This window comes from Perna viridis, chromosome 2, assembly GCF_037379345.1.
Source record: "Perna viridis isolate PV_CMFRI_1.1 ecotype Kerala chromosome 2, ASM3737934v1, whole genome shotgun sequence".
NCBI classification, from domain to species: domain Eukaryota; kingdom Metazoa; phylum Mollusca; class Bivalvia; order Mytilida; family Mytilidae; genus Perna; species Perna viridis.
Window position 1 is genome coordinate 43,711,865 of NC_142446.1, and position 20,763 is coordinate 43,732,627.

Sequence of the window (20,763 nt, forward strand, 5' to 3'; positions counted from 1 at the left end):
TACAAGTCTGCCTCGACACATTCGCTCGTTATGACCACATCGTTACAGTTTGCAAGTCTAGAATAGCTTTATTATCATACAGACATGTAATAGAACACGAAGTGAAACATTAATATGACAGATTAGCCGCTTTCAGATCCGTGAAAATCTGTAGCAACCCAATGATGATACAACAACACATATAATAAAATCAAGGCAACTCTTTTAATAACGACTTCGGCAGAAAACGGTAAATCATTTCCGATGAAAACGAGCTCTAGGCCAACTTTACTATTGCCAAGATAATGCACATAGCAATTTATTCTTACAGCATGTGTAACCACCGAGGTTTTATCTAATATTTTTCTATCGAGTAGAGTAAAAATAATGTAGTTTTTCGAAAGAGGTTGTTTTATACGGAGAGGTAAGAACGGAGATACATTACTTAGTTATAGTGCTTGGGAGTGACATATGTACTTGATATTATTCATTCACGCTTAATATGTAAGTCTGATTAATTTTATTTTACTCTTTTGTTTAAAAGTATGTAAATGTCCTTAATTACTTCTCCAGTTTCAACGAGTGATCATAAAAAAGATAAAGTCGTCATTCTATAATACCGAACTAATCTAATAAAAATACCGTCTGTTGATATTTTTTATTTGTATCGTGGCGTATTTGTACTAGGACACTTAGGCAGGGATCATAGACTTCGTTCGCTTAAGTGGAAGGTGATATGAAGGGCATCGTTGACAATATGCTCGATCTGAATCTGTAGATTTCAGAATTCTTGCCCAATCTAAGCCAGGGTAGATTAGACAAATCAGGTCAAAGGTTACAGGAACGAACATACATTTTCTAAGTATACATTTACATTTGTATTAATATGCATAACATAACACATAACACCGAGTTTCTTAACAGTATGTATACAACTTCGAACGTCAAGTGGGATAACTTTTTGACTTGCATATATTAATACAAACTGGGTATTAAAACTCGTAATACAAGGGGGAAAAGATTGTAGCTAAATTGTACACTATTCAAAAATGTAAACCATCCATGTAATTGTGGAAAGACCGGAAAAGGACAATTGATTGTCAACTTTCTCCTGTAGAATTAACGATCAAATTGATTTTAGTTCAGTTCTATTTCTAACAAAGTCCCAATAATCACATTTACATGCAAATCAGGTCCTCAGGGACAGAGCTTACAATATCTGCCTTAAACTGCAGTTATAATTGATTGTATGCAAACATATACAGAAAACATATGACGGACCACTTTATTTTCCTTTCATCCGAATATTTTAGTTTTAGTTTAAACTTTCCTTGACAGGATGTGCACATCAAATACAAGCAACAAACTATTTGATTGATGACTATGATGGGAAGTCGACATGGCGGCAGGGACCAGGAAAATTTCATTCCCACCGGATTCAGTGCTGAATGCTGTAATTCAAGATGCAGACATATGCGAACTGTTAAAAATTTTAAGAACACAAAGAGACGAGGTGAATATAAACCAGAAAAACCACGTTGGTTTGACTGCTCTTCATCACGCTGTTTTGACGAACAATCTTGATATTGTGAAAATTTTGCTCTCTTATGGATCAGACGTGAACGCACAAGACAATGACGGCTTTACTCCACTTCATACGGCATCTGCGTATGGGTATATACAAGTTTCGAGTTTGCTTGTAATATTTGGTGCCGATGTGTTCATCATGAATAGACATTTTGAGTATCCAATCGATGTAGCAAAGGACTTAAATGTTGTTCGCCTGCTCTCGAATGAAATGTGTTGTCGCCTGCACAGCGAGTTTTACGTGCATTCCTTGTTTCTTAGCAAGATCTTTCATCTTTGGTCTGTAGTATTAAAATGGATACATATATTTTGCTGTGCCGTCATGTGTATTTATAATTTTTTCATTCCAAGCAAAGGAGAAAGACTGCATGTAAATTCACACGTTCCTGCTAAAAGCAAGTCCCATTCAAAACCTCATATGAAAAGCCGCCGAAACTCGGCTAATGATTCTATTATTGGTAACATTGTCCAAAACGAAGATTTGGTGTTTTCAGAAAAAAAAGACAAATACGACTAGATAATTAGTACATGGTCCGGAAACTTCACAATAATTACAGTACTTGATTTAGCGAAATCGGAAGCCTCGCCATGATCTAATGCATCATGCACTGTCAAAGGTGAATGAATGTTTAGCTAGAAGGATACAAGAAGTCAAATATTGAATAATGAATTCAAACATTTAGATACAAACAATATTGCAAAACCACATCAACTTAATACATTAGCAGATATTGCTGAGTAGATTGTTATAAACTTCTGAAACAAAATTAATGTCATGGCAGAGCGGGCAATAATATGTATGTAGCCGTGTGTCGAACTGGTTTGGTTTTATCCTGGAAGATGATCATGGTGAAATAGTACTTAACTGAGTTCAAATAGTTTTCCATAGAAATGGAATTAAATCAGATTGATAATAAAGAGCTTAACTGAATCTTTGATATATTCAAGTGAGCAATTACACTTCGAGACCTGGGCATTGTTTCAAAACTTTGATTAATTTTTTTTCTACTGTATTTGAAGATTCATTTTGCAAAGAACAGCTTAATACTAACTTTTTATTTGACGCCTAGAGGTCAATAACTGTAAGATTGCCCCATGAATAAGTATGTCTAGCAATCGTTTCTCCATTTTTTGTATATGACGCCTAATTGTTAGTTCTGACGTCTTCATGTGCTGCCTAACCTTTAGCATGAAATACATCTATTTTCTTTATTTTTTGTTGATAACATACTACATTAGCAGATATTGCTAAGTAGTTAGTTGAACTTCTGAAACAAAGATTTCTTTCAGGTAAGTAAACACGTGTGTTCATCATTTTCAAGACATTCCTAGGTGGGGAAGAAATTTTCTATTGGAGTTACATAAACAGATCAAGCTTCAAAAAGAAGTGAGGAAACATCATTCAGGCTGTTTTATAAATCAGCCCATAAAATATGGAACATGTGTTAAAAGGCTCTGATTTATATCTCAATAAAATCTTTTATATTGTCTCACAGATTAAAAAAAAAAAAAAAATTGCCAACTTCTGCCTTGTTTTAAATAATGTTATGCAGTCAAGGTCATAAAAAAGTCGAATAGGCGGTAACATCACCAGACTAAAATTAACAACTGCATCTGACTTCAGATCCTATAGTACATTTCTGACAGACTATGCTTGGTACTAAACAAATAACCCAAAACTCAAATTGGCATTGGCTGTTTAGAAAGAACAAGTGCCTTGAACAGGACATAATTAACATTGGTAATATACAGAACAATATAAACACCTATTTGTTCACACTATCAACCATAATTAAATACTGAAACCCCTTACTGATGGGATGCTGGTAAATCCTGAAAAATCAGTAAAAAATTACAATGGAACATCAAGAAATAGGTTTTCTAAGAATAAGAAACTGCCTGATTTCAATGAAGCAACCATACATTACATCACATAACAGTAATTCAACATGAGATTCTGGTAATAACAAAAAAGAGTACACTTACAACCCACTTTACATACTCTGACAGAATGATGGATTAATACTATCTGGATGATGTACTAGTAACATCTTACTTACTTGACAGCATCAGAATTAGTCTAAGAATCTAGAAATAGGTACAGGTCTCATCATGGGTGATTTCCATCGAATGAGAATAATGGTCCAATAATCAAATGTACCATAGGACAGAAGAGTTCATAAAGTTGGTTTATGTATGGAATAATAAAAAGATTTGGTCTTGTGTTCTTGTATTTAACAAGAAATTGAAAACTCAAGTATTAAAATAAAGCAATGAAGACATTAAAACAGTGATTAAATATGGTAACAATTTAATTCAGGCATACTGAAGAAAGAAAGAAACAACTAGCATAACATATATAGACCATACTTGCATATGCACAGCCATTTGGATAAAATAGCACTTTCAATTTTAGCACAAATATCTCATGTATAATCTCATCCAGGCAACAACCATCACACATTCTAATATCCATTTCACATCATCTATTACCTCCCCTCCCACCTCGGCCACCACCCCTTCCTCTTCCCCTAGCACTGCCACCCCTACCCCCTCCACCCCCATCTTGATACCCTCCTTTGAAGTCTTTGCCTTGATAGCTTGCACCACCACCTTGTTGATATCCTCCACCTCCACCATGATAGCCACCACCTCCTTGATAACCACCACTTCCACCTTGATAACCACCACCGCTTCCTTGATAACTGCCTCCACCTCCTTGATAACCACCACCGCCTCCTTGATAACCTCCACCACCTCCTTGATAACCACCTCCACCTTGATTCCACTGTCCAGAAAACTGTTGTTGGTTCTGGTTATCCCATCCTCCTTGGACCTTACCTCCTCGACCCCCTCTATCTCCTTTACCATCACCTCGTCCTCCCCGGCCCCCTCGGCCACCTTTAACAAACAAAAAATCATGGATAAGTTACTGGACTACATAAAACACATATAAGAATTGCATAAAAAGTCGTCAAGAAGCTCAACCTATTGCAGAGTGATCAATAGAATATTTTAATGTTTCCCAGCAGAAGGTTGTTAAAAAAGAAACTATGCTCAAAAGAATTAAAATTTTTATGCTTTGAAAAGTACTGAAAGTTTATGAACCATACAAATTGGGGCTAAGAAAATCGAATTTTTTGCAGCTCATCAACAAATGAAAGAGAAATATTGGTGCAAATTGGGGACAAAATGGTAATTCTTCCACACTGGGGAAAAACACTTGATTTCAATACATTTTTCTTTTGCTGAAGGTTTTGGCCATATGCTTTGACAATTTGAATATTCCAAACAAGAAAACCTGAATCAAGACAAATTTTGACAAAATATTTAGTTTGTTGAAACCTGTAGCCCAAATGTCTGGAGCAGAAAACCACCTGCAAATTCCATAAGAAATTAATAAATGTTGCTTAGAAACAACACTTTCTTAGGTCATTTTGACAAAAAAATGTGGTAACAGCTTGTAAATCTTTTTTGACTGGGCTTAATAATCTTTTTAACACAAAAAAATATGTCCTTTAGTAGATAAGGTAATATTTTCAGTAAATAATAGATGTCGAAATTGGAATATAGGAATATGCCCCTTACATACTTGGCAGAAAATCAATTGATAAGGAGGTTTGACTATTGAAAACATGTTAATGTTGCCTGATTCTGGTGATACTTGTACTTAAGAATTCAAAGGAGGAAAAAACTACATGATAAATAGATAAAATTACAATGTGATTTTAAAAATGATCAATCCAGTTCAGTCATACATTCCATGTATCATTATTATAAACAACTTACTGTAAGGTCTTTGTTGTTGTGGTTGATCCACTCTCTTTTGGAAAGAGGGCATTTCTGGAGGAGGAGGTTCTAGCTCCCAAGCTCTACCTCCTCTGTCTGGGACCTACAAAAAAATTGGCAAGACTAGAAAAACTGTGAGCAACAATCCCCATTTGATAACATGCACCTTTTGACCTCAAAATTAATTTGGATTAAATTCTAAAACAAGAGGCTCCCAGAATCATGAATCACTTACCTGGTTAAAGTCTGTCTTTCAAGGGCAATAAATTTAACATGAAGCTGTCCAACCATTTTGCCTCGAGAAGACTTTGTTAGGACCTATCATAAGGATCATTTCAGCAATCAAAAGTTTCTTTATATCTATTATAGTTTTCAAGATTTTGGCTGAAAATAGCAAAAAAAAATGTCATTCTTCATCTTTCAAGGGCAATAACTCTTACAAGGAGTCTCATGACAATTTTGATTCCGGAACACTTTTGAAGGCCTTATGATAATGATCGTTTCAGCAATTGAAAGAGTTTGGCTAAACCTAACAGTTTTGGAGATATATGCAATTAACTACTGTCCGACCCCTGTTCTATTTTTAGTAATGGCAGTCATGTTTTTCGATAAAACAAAAATCCCCACATCAATTCTATGCAGGATACCCCAAAGAACATTCAAACCAAGTTTAGTTCCAATTGGTCAAGTAGTGTCAGAAGAGAAGATTTTTCAAAGAAATAACATTAAAAGTAGCAAAAAAATGTTGAAAAAGGCAATAACTCCAACATGGCTTAACAGATTAAAATGAAAATTTGACCACAGATAGATCTCATTATACAGAACACTTTTATCCATGTCTGAATTTGGCTAAACCTCAGAGTTTTGGAGATATATGCGGAAAACTACTGTCTAACGCCTATGTTCTATTTTTAGTAACGGCAGCCAGGGAAGAATAAAAAATCCCTGCATCAGTTCTATACCCCAAGAAACATGCATACCAAGTTTGGTTCCAATTAATCAAGTAGTGTCAGAGGAGAAGAATTGTGAAAAATTGTTGACAACGACGGACGCCAAGTGATGGCACTAGTTCACATGGCCTTCAAACAGGTGAGCTAAAAAAAGTGGCCATATTCAATACTAAATTAAAATTTTGAGAAAATTTCATAAAATCCTTTCAGTTATGTAGGAGTTACAGATAAGAGATGGGTACCCACACATCAGGGAATGATTGTGTCCATGTTAACTGATATATTCAATACATAATAAGGGTTCTACAAAATTTCATTTAATTCAATTCAGCAATGTAGAAGGAGAAATGGATAAGAGATGGGTGCCCCCATATCCCTATATTCATAAATAACAAAATCCATGTTTTCTACGGAAACCCATAAATTAAAGAACCTTAGTGAGCACGCTCACATGCCCTACATATCCCCATGTTGGATACTCAAGTAAATTTGTTTGTAAGAGAAATACATGTAGAAGGACCCCGATAAAATAAAGAATAAGAGTGTTTTATAGGCTTTAGACCTTTATCTTCTAACTAAATTCCGTTACTCAGAATGGTAGTTCCAAACTCCGGACTGTGACTTTTTTTTTAGTTAATCCAAAGTAAATATCATCGTAGCGGAACAAAATGTACACTTGACCTGTGACTTATCATGGTGAACTTACATACCAAAAATCATGTCATAATCTGCAAGCGTTTAGAAAAAGAGAAAGTCGGAAAAACGGTTATTCTGTGAATTTAGCTCAGTTCAAGGCCCATAATTTTGGTAAAAATCTTCAGAGCAGAACTAACTACAAACTTGTCCTGTAATTTATCATGTCGAATTTCTGTACTAAAAATCATGTCAATATCTGCAAGCATTTAGAAAAAAAGTCGGGGACACTTTTTTTGGTGAATTTTGCTAAGTTCAAGGCCGGTAATTTCGGAAAAAATCATCAGAGCAGAACAAAAGAGCAGTGTAGGAGGAGTAATGGATAAAGATGGGTAAATATCAGGCCCGTACCACCCACGCGTAAAATTTTGACCAAATATGATTTTCGTTTTTCATAAGCATAATTTTAACTGAGTTCACGTGATTAATTAATTAATTAAAACTCAGACAAAGATTTAATAAGTATGTTTTCCCTACTCATTATATGGTCAACTGGCTTAAGTCAAACCAGCAGCGGATGAAAGATTACATATTAGGAGCAATGCAAGAAATTTTTCATTTGGGGGATTTGTGGTAAAAGAAAAATTTCTTGACTCACCTCACCCTGCATTTAATTCTAGTAATGCCCCTTAACATTAACCAAGCGTATACGAGACCAATGTGTTTGTGTACAAAACAACAAAAATGGCGACTGAAAAAATTCTGGATTTAAGTAAGTACGACTGCAAGAGGTTTTATAGGAGGAAACTATGAACACAATAGATTTGTGTCTCCCCTGCGGGAGAAAATATTTTTTGGGAGATTGACCTATTGGCCTATTTTGCAGGAGTCTCCCACAGAATAAGGGAGAGTTAACACCTAAGAGTAAGAATAAAGATTGTTTCAATGTCTCAGATAAATTATTTTTCATCAGAGAAACATCTAAATTAAGCATCCCAAGTCCCACATCCAAATAGAAAACTGCTTCAATCGGTAGGAAATCTATGAAGTATTGGGTATATTGAAAAATTTAATATGTGTGGCAATGATTTTTTTACCATGACCCCACACTGCAGAACCTCGTGCTCCTGAACCCAAAACTTGAAGGAAAGCGGTCATCAAATTGTTGTAAATATTTGTTGACCATTTAAGTAAATGGAATTATACAATGTACATATAATTATACAATGTACATATAATTTCAAATGTTTCATGGGAACATGTTGATGAAAACTGTATTTATTTTTTTTTAGTAGTTGATTAAGTGAAACTTTTTCCCTCTAATGTTGATACTGACAAGACTGATCAACTTAAGGAGGAACATAAGGAGAGAATTTAAAAACCCATTCACTGAAGACAGAAGATTTGGTGTTCTTTCCAATCTAGCTAAAGCATTTTGTGCCACCCCTTAATAACAGAAATGCTGTTTTTTGAGTGGCAATGAAAATTCAGACAGACATGAGATCACTGTTAAAGCATGATACTATCTGTTCACTAATGTATGCTCAGATTAACCAGGATGTACAATGTTATAAATATGACCCAGATGATGAAGAACTGAAATCTGACTGGAAAGCTGTGCTTTCTTGCAAGCTTCACTTCTGTGATTTATATTTATATTTATATTGTTAAAACTGCATTATATATTAAATTCTGATTCATGATGATGCATACTGACTAGTATATAAACATCCAGTATATTCAAAGTATTTTGTCAAAAATGTTGTTACACAAAAAGAAGTTGCAGAAGGTTAATAGAAATACTTACTTGTGCAACACTGGTGATAATAATGATAATATAGATTTTTCAATAATAGTAAAACCTGGAAATTCACTAAGATTGACATGGTCAAAGGGAGATAACAGCAATTGTTTTTCATAAATTATAGATTCACCTTTGGAATAAGGACTCTGTTTATTGCACACTTAGTTTTATCTCTTGCCTCCCCACTGCTAGTTTTCTCCAACTTTGTTAAATCTGAAAAATACAAAATTGAAATTAAAAAAAATACATGAATCAATCTGCAAATAAAAAAGAACTGTAGGTCAATAAAAGTATTAAACACAAAATATTGTATATTGGGGATGTTTTGCTTTGTGTTAATTTTGGTATATTTTAGCAATCAGTCAAAATATGCCAAAAAAAAATATTTACTCTGGCTTTAAGTACTCAGTGCCCCACTTAGCAACTGTCACAGTCAGAAATATCAAAAATTTTTCATATTCCCATATGCTTCAAAGTCACAAAATTTTACATCTGAAAAATTAACCCACCATACCATAACTGTTTTGTGAAACTACTTGTACATTATACATATTGACAAATTTAGAATTATTTACCTAAGTCACAGTACTACTGATAAATGCAGAAAAACTAACATGATTCAGTATTTAAACATAATTATAAATACAAACCATCTCTAGCAGCTAAAATCTGTGCTACAGAAAGGGTAGTTTTTGCCAAAAGTAGTTTCCTAATGGGTTGATAAACAGCTGCAATTTCATTTTCCTTTTTCTGAAAACATAATATCATTAACTTAAATATTGTTCTAAAAATGCAAGATATCACCTTGAAAAACTATATTTTTAAAAACATTTTATATATTTCAATGCAGAAACAATTAAAATGTACAGAAAATATAATGACAATACATTCGTTAAGTGAGAACACAGGTGTTCTGTTGGACTGATAAGAAGGACCAAGTGGGAACACTGGTGTCCTGTTGGACTGATAAGAAGGACCAAGTGGGAACACTGGAGTTCTCTTGGACTGATCAGAAGAACCATAAAGTTACAATTAGTCCTGTTTTTACTGTGATATACTTATGTACCAAGTTTTATGAATTTATTACTGTAACTTATTTTCATGAGTTCCGTACAATTGACACTGTCATAGTTCATAAGTTTTATGAATTTATTACTGTAACTTATTTTCATGAGTTCTGTACAATTGACACTGTAACAGTTCATAAGTTTTCAAACTATAAGATTCAAGACAGCATGTGAAATTGTCTTAACAGGTATTTTTCTATCATTTTTGTCCACCAAGAATATAATGTCTTTTAAAAGTTTTACTCCACAAATTAATTTTTAAGTGGAATATTTCTCTTGAAGATTTGATTTTATCAAATATGCTGTACAAACCTTTGCAGTATCACCCCACATAAAGGACTGTATGGTAACATCCAATCTTTTCAGTAACATTTCTCTTCTTGTTTGGTACTCTAGGATTAAACTGTCATTTATTTTTAGAACTTGTTCCCACTGTTTGTCTGACAGTCGCGCCTTCATAAGTGGTTTACCAATCTGGTCTGGGTATTTGGACATTAATTCTTTAATCTGAAACAAATCACATCATTCTTAACTTTCAAATAGTAAATCTTACAATATAAACATGCTACAAGAACATTAGTTTTTTTCAAATAACAATAATCAGATATAACCTTCTGTTTACATTTTTGAAGGACATCTTTCTTCCGTAAATCAAATATCTCCATGAAAATTTGATAGAATTGATATCGTAAATTTAAAAAAAGATAAGCCATTATTTACATAAACCAGGCAGCTTATATTCATGGACCTGCATCATCATCATGTATTTGTTAAAGGCCAATTTGTTATTTACTCTAATATGAAGTCTACTGAAACAATGACTGCTATTTTTTTCATGTAAAAATTGGATCTATTTTGTTTTTGATTATATAGATGCATTTAGATGCTTTAATAAGAAAAATACCTTATTTTCAACTTTGCTGAAGAGTTGGAAAGCATTGATATTTGCTGGAGGTTTGGGAAAATTCAAGGCAACCAACATCATTCTAAGGTGTTTAGCCACATCACTTTCCTAAAAAAAAAAAATAATAAGAATTGCATATCTATGCTGTTGAATAAAAATACACATAAGTTTTAAAAAAGTGGGTGGTAATTAAATTCCTGTAAGAGTCTTCCTGCCATTTTACATTTCCCAAGATTTCATGGGAGAAACTGATTCTCGTTTAGCCTATTTTTGATTTAAATTATTTCTCCACTCTCTAAGATAAAAAATTAAGATTTTAACATGCTCACTAAAGCTCACATGTTGAAAATCATGATTTTACTACCTCAAGCTAAAGGACAATCTATAGATTATATATGTGCATTTTTCTGAAGTTGTTGCACGGAAACAAGTAACTCCAGATGGTGCCAAAAACACCATAAACAAAAACAATGCCATTGCATACAAACAGGACTAAATCTTAAAGAGTTACTTTACCTGTAATTCTTGAGGTTTATTTGAATCAACAGTTCTTAGACAACCTGGTTTCTTGACAGCTAAAATTCTGATACTGCAAAGTTCAGAAGTCAAGTAATCTGAAAAAAGTTAAGTTATTTACAAGCATTGATAGCAGCATAAATGGAGGAGTAAAATAATTTGTCATATAAGTACCTTAACATGTTTTCACTGTGTACTTATGGCTCAATTTTCATAATTAATTTTGATCAAGAAGACACATCCTTGAAAATGTATACATACACAATGCAGACAAATGCCCAAAATCCACATACCCGTAACCCACTTGTCATCAAATAATTTTTTTACAGTTATTCCACCAGTCCACCTTAATACTCATAACACAAACAAACTATCCTAATTTTCCAAATAATTGACAGACCATGCTAGGTAATCAGAATTACTTCAGCTCTAATATTTATTGAAATTTCTGTATACTTATATTAAAAATCATTCTTATACCAAGTAACTGAAGTTTGTTTTCTGTAGGTTCCAGCCTTTGTGTTACTGGACCGCCTTCATAAAGCTGACTGAATGGACAACCTGTATGGATAAAAAGTTTGGTAATGGTACTCTTATATAACACACAGTAAAGTAAATGGTCTACCTTGTCATTATTAATGAGGTACAAATTTTCACCATTGGTTGTTCTCAAACATTCTTTGTGAATATCTAAGTTCCAATACCGTTGAAAGTTATCATATGCTGATCATTTAATATAGCATATTTGCAGGTTCTTCATTTCACAACTATTTACTATTGTGAAATTATGAAAATAAATACACCACAAAAAAGTAAAACTACAGTTTTTACAAGGATTTTACAAGTTGCTTTTGTGTAGAAAGTTAATAAAACAATTAGAAATAATGTGAACAAGCTGACAAAGAGAATACCCCCACTTCAAATACAGTTTCAGAGATAATTTTACGTGATCTACAAACAAAGCGGAAATTGGCTAAATCGGAAGTTAATATACATTAAAAATACTTTAAATGTATATTTTGTATAACCTCAAAGTTCAAGTTTCTCCCATAGCGTCTTTGAAGTCTTACTACAGTTACTTTATTACTTCTTGGGCAACTCTATATGATGCCCAACCCTCCTTAAAAATTTCATCAAAATCCTTTGAGCAGTTTAGGAGATGTACTTATGAGATTTTGACATATAAAACCCTTTAATTGGATTATCCTCCTATGGAGTCCTACCATAGTAAGTGCTTGGACAGTAACTATATTCCTGTAAGCAACGTATACATGTGATGCCTAATCTTCATATCAAATTTCATCAAAATTCCCTTCATGGTAAAGGTGGAGTTGCACTTACAAGAAATGTGGACTGATAGATAAACAGACAGACAGACAGACAAACAGACATACAGACAGGCTGATTCCTATATAGCCCCCCAAAATCTTTATTTGCGGGGGTATAATAACGGGAAAAACAAATAAAATTTACGACAGACAAACAGACATACAAAAATTTCAGACAGACAAACAGACATACAGACAGGCTGATTCCTATATAGCCCCCCAAAATCTTTATTTGCGGGGGTATAATAACGGGAAAAACAAATAAAATTTACGTTTCATATCAATCTTTTTTTCTAATTATCATTCATTCTAATTTCTGTTGAGAAAATAACATATCAGTGATGTCAGTAGTATAATGTTTTAAGTTGCAGTAAAAAACGAAAAGGAGCAAGTCAACTGATGAAAATTTTGCAAGAGTTCACCCATTTTTAAAAATAGAGTAGCCATCAAAAGATGAGCAAAAGCCATCAAATATTGTCAGCTGATAGCTTCTATTGACATCCCTGCATGTACACTACTGTCAAAACTAATTTTCAGAGGTGATTTTACGAGGTCTTCAAAGTAGGGATGTAAATAGAGTCACAGTGTCTCCGTCCAATACAGTGGTGCCACCATTTCAAAATATGCTTGTAGTTTTACTTCTCTGTGTACATGACAAAATTATTTAATGGTTTTTAAAAAAATTTAAAAATTAAAATAAATGGAAAGTATTGGAACGAAGCAAATTTATCTCAGTTCATAACTTAATTGAGACACAGTGGAAGAAAATAGTTACTCCACTGTAAAGAGTGGAGGAAATAAAATTTAACTTGATATTCATGCAATTGTGTTCACTTACTAAGTTCTCTGAGAAAACCACTTAGTTCCATAACAAATTCAGCAGAATCATCTGGGCCTACAAAAATACAGCATAAATAAGAGAAAAAAACATTTTGCCAATTATAATTTTGTGGTTTTCCATTAATATATTTGAAATTTTAAAAGATTTAAGCCTGCCAAATATTAGCACACATGTACATTGCATACACTTTATGTTTACACACAAGAATTTCTTAAAGGCATTTTTCTTTGAAAATGAAACTTGAATTGGCATAAGTAAATCATGAAGTTAACATTAAAATCTGCATGCAGTGATACACGTCCATTTTAATATACATTTAATTTGTTACATTTGACAGAACATTGTGTTTAATCAACAGCATTTTACTCTCATTTAAGTACACACTGAAGTCCTTTTTTTCACCATATCATACATGTACATACTAGTAATGGGATTGACATGTTCTTCCAAACCAACAAAGGATTTGATTTGATTGGTAAGCCAAGCAACCAGCTCAGTAAATTGGGGTGTACATGGCCCAGGTGCCTTTAATTCATTAAATACTTTATCATCCAAAGCAGGTCCACTGTATCTAAAAAAAAATCATCACAATGAAATACTGTACATTGAGAAATACTAGCCCTACATCAGCAGTCTCTAGTTCAAACATGGCCACAGAAAACTGGCATTCAACATTAACAGAGGCTAAGAATTGGATGTAGGGCTAGTAGTTGAAAAGAGAAATGAATTTTTTTCCCTATATAATTGCAGCTATCAGACAGTCATGCTTCTTTTTTGCTATCAAATACTTAAGAGTGACATTATCTGCTTATTCATCAAGCTTTTCAAATGACTATCCAACATTGACATACTTGTAGAATATTAATAACATACATTGCAATGCAATGATCTCAGTGTGCTGAGAGTAACAATAACTGCCCATATACCCTGAATGATCAGAGATAAGTAAATATACATTGCAATATTAGGGGAATATTCCTCTTAAAAATGGGGCTGAAATTCAGATCTAAAATAAAGGTTGGAAAATTCACTGACTTCATTAAACATCCTTTGAATTTGGAGTACCCAATATGACTCTGTAGTACAAACAATTTAAAATCTGATGCCTAAACTGATTGTACTTCATTGAATCAGTGCTGGAGGTTTGCTTGCAATTGTACTGATAAATGATTCATTTAAATTAATATACATTGAAAATGAGATAGACAGCCATAAGGGAAATGGGAGAAAGGGAATGGGAGGTTGGGAGTGGGTGGTTGGAAGATGGGAAATGGTATCCACTCTGTCCAACCCAATATCAAAAGTTTGGAGATTTTTCTGATGGTTTTACTGGTTTTAAATAGCTCAGATGATGTTGGTCATGTGACTTTGACAGAGTAACCAATATTGAGAGAACACGAATAATGAACATCACAAAACAGTGTGTCTAGGTTTTGAAACATGACAATTCATTTATATTGTCTATTTGAATACTTGGGAGTAAAATTCTGAAGGTTATTGGATAAGATGCATTTGTAAATTTGTTATTATACGAAGTAACCATCAACTTCAAGTTTACAGTGATAGAGATTACTGTGCGCCACATCCCATAGTTGCATTTCCTCTTAAAATGGTACATTGAGTGACTAATGTGCTGTGTCATGTGCGTGCATTAAGTTTCCATTATTGATGGTGGAGTATTGTCTGCTACTAGTGGCAGTAAAAAAGGCATGAATATGTCTTTAATAAGGTTTTTATTATCTACATGCGGGTGTTTTGATGACCATGTTTTCAAGGGAATTGAGAACCGGGAAATGAAATGGTTCTTTGTTGTGATTTGTTGAAATCGCATATCCCTCATCATTTACTCATTTGAAAGAAAGAACAATTAATATTGTATTTTTAAAGAACTTAAATAACACAATAATATCAGAAAAGTATGTACTGGTGGTCCCATTTGAAACTGAAATTGTCACCGCAGTAATTTTTTAAAGCTTGACCCAAAACAAAAGAAAATATTAATGTTGGTAATCAGAATCAAACTGCAATTGTTGTAGAAACTGACTTGCCATCTGAACATGATTCTAAACCCTCCTACTGAAAATATTGATGATGGTAGAGTCATGTCATCTGGTCCTAAAGCCCTACCAAATTTGACACTGACATATGATACAGTTATATACAATATTGAATAACAAACATTTTAACTGTTAATGAACATTTAATTTGCAGTATAAATTAAAGTTTGTTTATGCTACATTGTACAAACAATTTAAAATCTGATGCCTAAACTGATTGTACTTCATTGAATCAGTGCTGGAGGTTTGCTTGCAATTGTACTGATAAATGATTCATTTAAATTAATATACATTGAAAATGAGATAGACAGCCATAAGGGAAATGGGAGAAAGGGAATGGGAGGTTGGGAGTGGGTGGTTGGAAGATGGGAAATGGTATCCACTCTGTCCAACCCAATATCAAAAGTTTGGAGATTTTTCTGATGGTTTTACTGGTTTTAAATAGCTCAGATGATGTTGGTCATGTGACTTTGACAGAGTAACCAATATTGAGAGAACACGAATAATGAACATCACAAAACAGTGTGTCTAGGTTTTGAAACATGACAATTCATTTATATTGTCTATTTGAATACTTGGGAGTAAAATTCTGAAGGTTATTGGATAAGATGCATTTGTAAATTTGTTATTATACGAAGTAACCATCAACTTCAAGTTTACAGTGATAGAGATTACTGTGCGCCACATCCCATAGTTGCATTTCCTCTTAAAATGGTACATTGAGTGACTAATGTGCTGTGTCATGTGCGTGCATTAAGTTTCCATTATTGATGGTGGAGTATTGTCTGCTACTAGTGGCAGTAAAAAAGGCATGAATATGTCTTTAATAAGGTTTTTATTATCTACATGCGGGTGTTTTGATGACCATGTTTTCAAGGGAATTGAGAACCGGGAAATGAAATGGTTCTTTGTTGTGATTTGTTGAAATCGCATATCCCTCATCATTTACTCATTTGAAAGAAAGAACAATTAATATTGTATTTTTAAAGAACTTAAATAACACAATAATATCAGAAAAGTATGTACTGGTGGTCCCATTTGAAACTGAAATTGTCACCGCAGTAATTTTTTAAAGCTTGACCCAAAACAAAAGAAAATATTAATGTTGGTAATCAGAATCAAACTGCAATTGTTGTAGAAACTGACTTGCCATCTGAACATGATTCTAAACCCTCCTACTGAAAATATTGATGATGGTAGAGTCATGTCATCTGGTCCTAAAGCCCTACCAAATTTGACACTGACATATGATACAGTTATATACAATATTGAATAACAAACATTTTAACTGTTAATGAACATTTAATTTGCAGTATAAATTAAAGTTTGTTTATGCTACATTGTACATTTGGTCTGCAATATTTATGCATAGCTGACCATAGTTGCTACCTTATTCCAAATTCTGTCCCATGTTTTTTTAGGATGGCCCATTGAAATGAGATTATCTTAAAACTTGCTGTGAGAAGGTATGAAAATAGGAAATGAAGTGTTTTACATCAATTGAAATGATATTTTTATTCCCTGGTCCTTAAATATTGGGCTATTAAAAGTTAAAGTTGTCATATCATGTACTTCTGTATACTATTTTTTTTTTCAACTATGAAAATAATTTCATCTTTTAAGTTTGAAAAGACAGTAATTAAGTTCAGAAATGGACAATTAAGAGTTTTATATGAATGTCATCCAAGGTCTGTAAAAGCAGGGGAATCTAAAGAAAAAACCTCTTTATTACAAATCTTGTTCGTAATAAAATCCTGCCTCAAGTCACATAATAAAGAGGAATTTCAATGTCTTGCTTATTTCTTTTACAGGTCTAAGTTACCACATGCATATCCACTAACAGGCTACATTTTTCTCATTTTATTATTCCTTCAAGCCATCAAAAATATAGGGGCTTGTACCAAAATATAAAAGAAGTGTACTCAAGAAACAGCCCAATGATCAAGAGTGTTTATCTTGCATCTACAGACTCAATCATAGTCATTTTGTCCCGAATCCCATTCACTATCTAAGTCGTTTCACCCCTTTTCCCATTCATCCCGAGTCGTTTCTCTCAGATTGGAATAAATCTTTGACACCAATTAACTACCAGTACAACATCTGTTCATTAATAAGTGAGAGAAGCCCACTCTTAAATGTACAGAAATTCGTTTAAAAATTCACACTGATGACACTGGAGAAACTTTTGTCCAAGCAAAACACTACTTCTGGATACATTAAAGCATCAGAATAGTAGAAATGATGGCTAGAAAAAAACACTACATCAGGATACATTAAAGCATCAGAATAGTAGAAATGATGGCTAGAAAAAACACTACATCTAGATATATTAAAGCATCAGAATAGTAGAAATGATGGCTAGAAAAAACACTACATCTAGATATATTAAAGCATCAGAATAGTAGAAATGATGGCTAGAAAAAAACACTTAAAAGACGTCTATGTTATTTTTCAAAAAGCTACTTCCGGTTGGAAGGATCTTGATAAAACCCTGAATCTACGCCAAATCCTGAACAGTTCTTCTGATAATTTCAAGAAAAAAAATGCCCTTTGCCTTCTCGCACTTACTACTGATGAAAAATTCCTTAAACATGGCAAAATGATAAATGGCATGAAGTCTAATTTGTTGAAAAGTGAACCTGATACTTTTGTTTCGAACTAAGCTTGCATTTTAATTTTATCAGTTATCTCACCATTTAATTGCAATTCAATCAACTACTGTAAACATATTAATTTTTGCAGGGTACTCATTTTCGCTATTTTTGTGGTTGCCTCAAGAACGTGATAATTAATACCCATGAAAATATGTTCAAATTACTAAATCTTTTGACCGTTGTATTATGGTTTCCACAATTTTGAATAGAACATCGTTTTGTATAAGGGTTGTATCATTCAATGCAATCAAGTATGAATTTACACTAAGTCTATTATAAAAGTGTATATGGTAAAAGCATGTGGGTAATAATTTCTATATTAATAATCTTTTTCACATAATGATTTGTATCAATGGCCATAGAGTACCTGTCACATCAAAGAATAGAAATCAATTCTGTGCAAACATTCTATTAACAAAAAAAATGTAAGTGTCAAACACACACTACAGGTAATCACTGATAAAAGATTACATTTAAATACACACACTGATAACTGAACTGTCAATAAAAAGTTGTTCCATAAACATGCAATTAAAGTGTCAAAATTTAATCCCTACAATAAGCTACGACTTGGGCAATTAAGTGAGTTCCTTTAAGTTTTAAATATGAATACACTGTTAGATTAAAATGGCCAAAAGAAACTATACATGGACTTGGCATTTGTTTAAGTCGTATTAAATGCATCTATTAAATTATTTTAATTTATTGACATATTAACGGTAAAATAACTGATCAAAATTGGAATCACACACTGTCGAGACTATTGAAAAACTATTTTTTCAACCTTGAAAACCTCTAAAATTAATACCTGCCAACATGTTGACTTTCAGAAACCCTGAAAAATTAGCTGCCGCAAAAATTATTACGTTTACACTACTTGATTGGTATTCAAAATCTGGAACTGATTGACTGTTTATTGTATCCTCACATGCTGAAAGATATCTGTTATTAAAACAAAACCATCTTTTTCAATTACTTTGAAGCATATTCAAGGGCTGCTCTGGCTTCCAAAATTCTGTTGCCAGAAAAATCGCCAGCTGCCATTTGTTGATGCCAATTTTCAGAAATTAGAGCCAAAGGGTGCCAAAAAAATTGAACTTTTTTTTTTTAAAATATGACAGTATTAAGGCCACTGATGAATTATCAAAAAACCTCTCCATTCATGACATACATGTACCCAAGATTCACTCTTGATGCATGTACAAAGCAGGTTTTTAGCTCTAGTCTGTTACTTTCATATGCATAAAATAATAAAGTACTACTCCAGAAACAGGTATTTCACTTCTATCAAGGACTTTATATTACTATTCTCATCTAGTCCCTGATTTTAAAGCATTTTTGTTTACCTTTGTCCTTAATGGTCTAATTTATCTTACAATATAATTTGATTTTTTTTTTTATATTTTTCACAAACTTCATTCTTTTTTTCAAGTGATAAAATTTCTAGCAAACTGCATTTTGTACCATGGACCATTAATTGTGTCCCTAATTAATTATCTTGATAATTGTTTAATTAGAGAGAATATCCATTGCTGATAGCCTTCCTGCCAATTTTAATATACAAAACCTAGGCGCCTAGAAAATCGCCAACTGGCTATTTTGGTTGCCAGGTAAAATAAAAAATTGTAAATTGCGACATTGGCGAAGCCCAGTGCGACCCCTGATATTATAAAATAAGTTACACATTAATGTAAAAAAAATCATCCATAACCTGCTTTTCAAGAAACTAAATAACGATGCCAAAATTTCAGAAGAAAAATTCACTGACCCATTCTTTAGTAATCATCTGGAGACCGTTGAGACAGACTAACAGACAGATGAAAATTTTTTGAAGGGTATTACATAATACGAGGAAGGCAATGGCCTTCAGTGTGCGCAAAGTCCAAAGACAAAGTATCAGGTTCCCTTTTCAACAAATTAGACTTCATGCCATTTATCATTTTTCCAAATTTGATTAGAAATTTTTCATCAGAAATAAGTGGGAGACTTCAAATACCAGAAGAAGTGTTCCGGGTATGGTGTAGATTGCTGGGTTTTAATCAAGATCCTTCCAACCAGAAGTACCTTTTTGAAAAATTACAGACGTCACTTTAACATTTTGTATAGCCTGCATTTTAAATAATTCTGAAGCTTCAGTAGACCTTGCCTGACAACAGTTTCTCAAGTGTCAGTATGATGAATTTTCAGACGAATTTCTATACATTAAAGAGTGAGCTTGAGTTGCTTATAATTTCCCACTTCATGTGATATAAAAATTATTGATTTATTTTTGGTTAAAAATCAACACATCATAATGTATAAAAAAAAAGGCTCTTGAACAGTGCAAATTAATGTTCAGTCAGGGCAAAACCAATCGATACCCTACAAAAGACAACAGTAATCCAAGACTACACGTCTACAGTAAGATACATCAATGTCATCATACACTGATAGTGACAGTCCTGTAATTAATTAAATCTAATCATCACATAAAAAAGGGGAGGTTAGTTAGTTTGAACTTGTGTGTTCATATAGACGATTTTGAAGCATAAAGTATACCCTAAATCTTCTAAGGAATCTAAAATATCATTTTCCATGTTTTTTCTCTCTCTCCCTCTCTGTCAGTGCAAAACCTCAAACGTGCACCGGCTCCGGAAGTGGTGTTGGAGGCAGGA

General features: G+C 33.1%; 1 protein-coding gene and 1 long non-coding RNA gene across 2 annotated transcripts; one reads left to right on the plus strand and one right to left on the minus strand.

Moving 5' to 3' along the window:
- Positions 1-295: 295 nt before the first annotated feature.
- On the plus strand, positions 296-2,778 carry LOC148625236 (uncharacterized). Its single transcript, XR_015919883.1, has 2 exons — positions 296-483; positions 1,318-2,778. It is a non-coding gene; the product is annotated as an uncharacterized LOC148625236 (long non-coding RNA).
- A 1,082-nt stretch (positions 2,779-3,860) lies between these two features.
- Positions 3,861-20,759, minus strand: LOC148625237 (protein FAM98A-like). The gene is made up of 11 exons (XM_088568641.1): positions 20,648-20,759; positions 13,821-13,969; positions 13,396-13,452; positions 11,710-11,790; positions 11,230-11,327; positions 10,714-10,821; positions 10,122-10,316; positions 9,393-9,492; positions 8,873-8,955; positions 5,356-5,458; positions 3,861-4,467 (listed from the first exon to the last, which is right to left on the minus strand). The coding sequence occupies exons 1-11, from the start codon at positions 20,683-20,685 to the stop codon at positions 4,049-4,051; spliced, it is 1,431 nt and encodes a 476-aa protein (XP_088424767.1). The 5' UTR covers positions 20,686-20,759; the 3' UTR covers positions 3,861-4,048.
- Positions 20,760-20,763: the final 4 nt, after the last annotated feature.

What these genes read in the sequence shown, in the direction of transcription:
- LOC148625237 (XM_088568641.1), bottom strand. Translation starts at nt 20,685, where the DNA reads ATGGAAAATGATATTTTAGATTCCTTAGAAGATTTAGG. An exon ending in AAACAAACTTCAGTTACTTG is followed by an intron (nt 11,328 to 11,709) that starts GTATAAGAATGA and finishes AACTTTTTTCAG; the next exon opens with ATTACTTGACTTCTGAACTT. An exon ending in ACAGAGTCCTTATTCCAAAG is followed by an intron (nt 5,459 to 8,872) that starts GTGAATCTATAA and finishes ATTTTTTTGTAG; the next exon opens with GTCCCAGACAGAGGAGGTAG.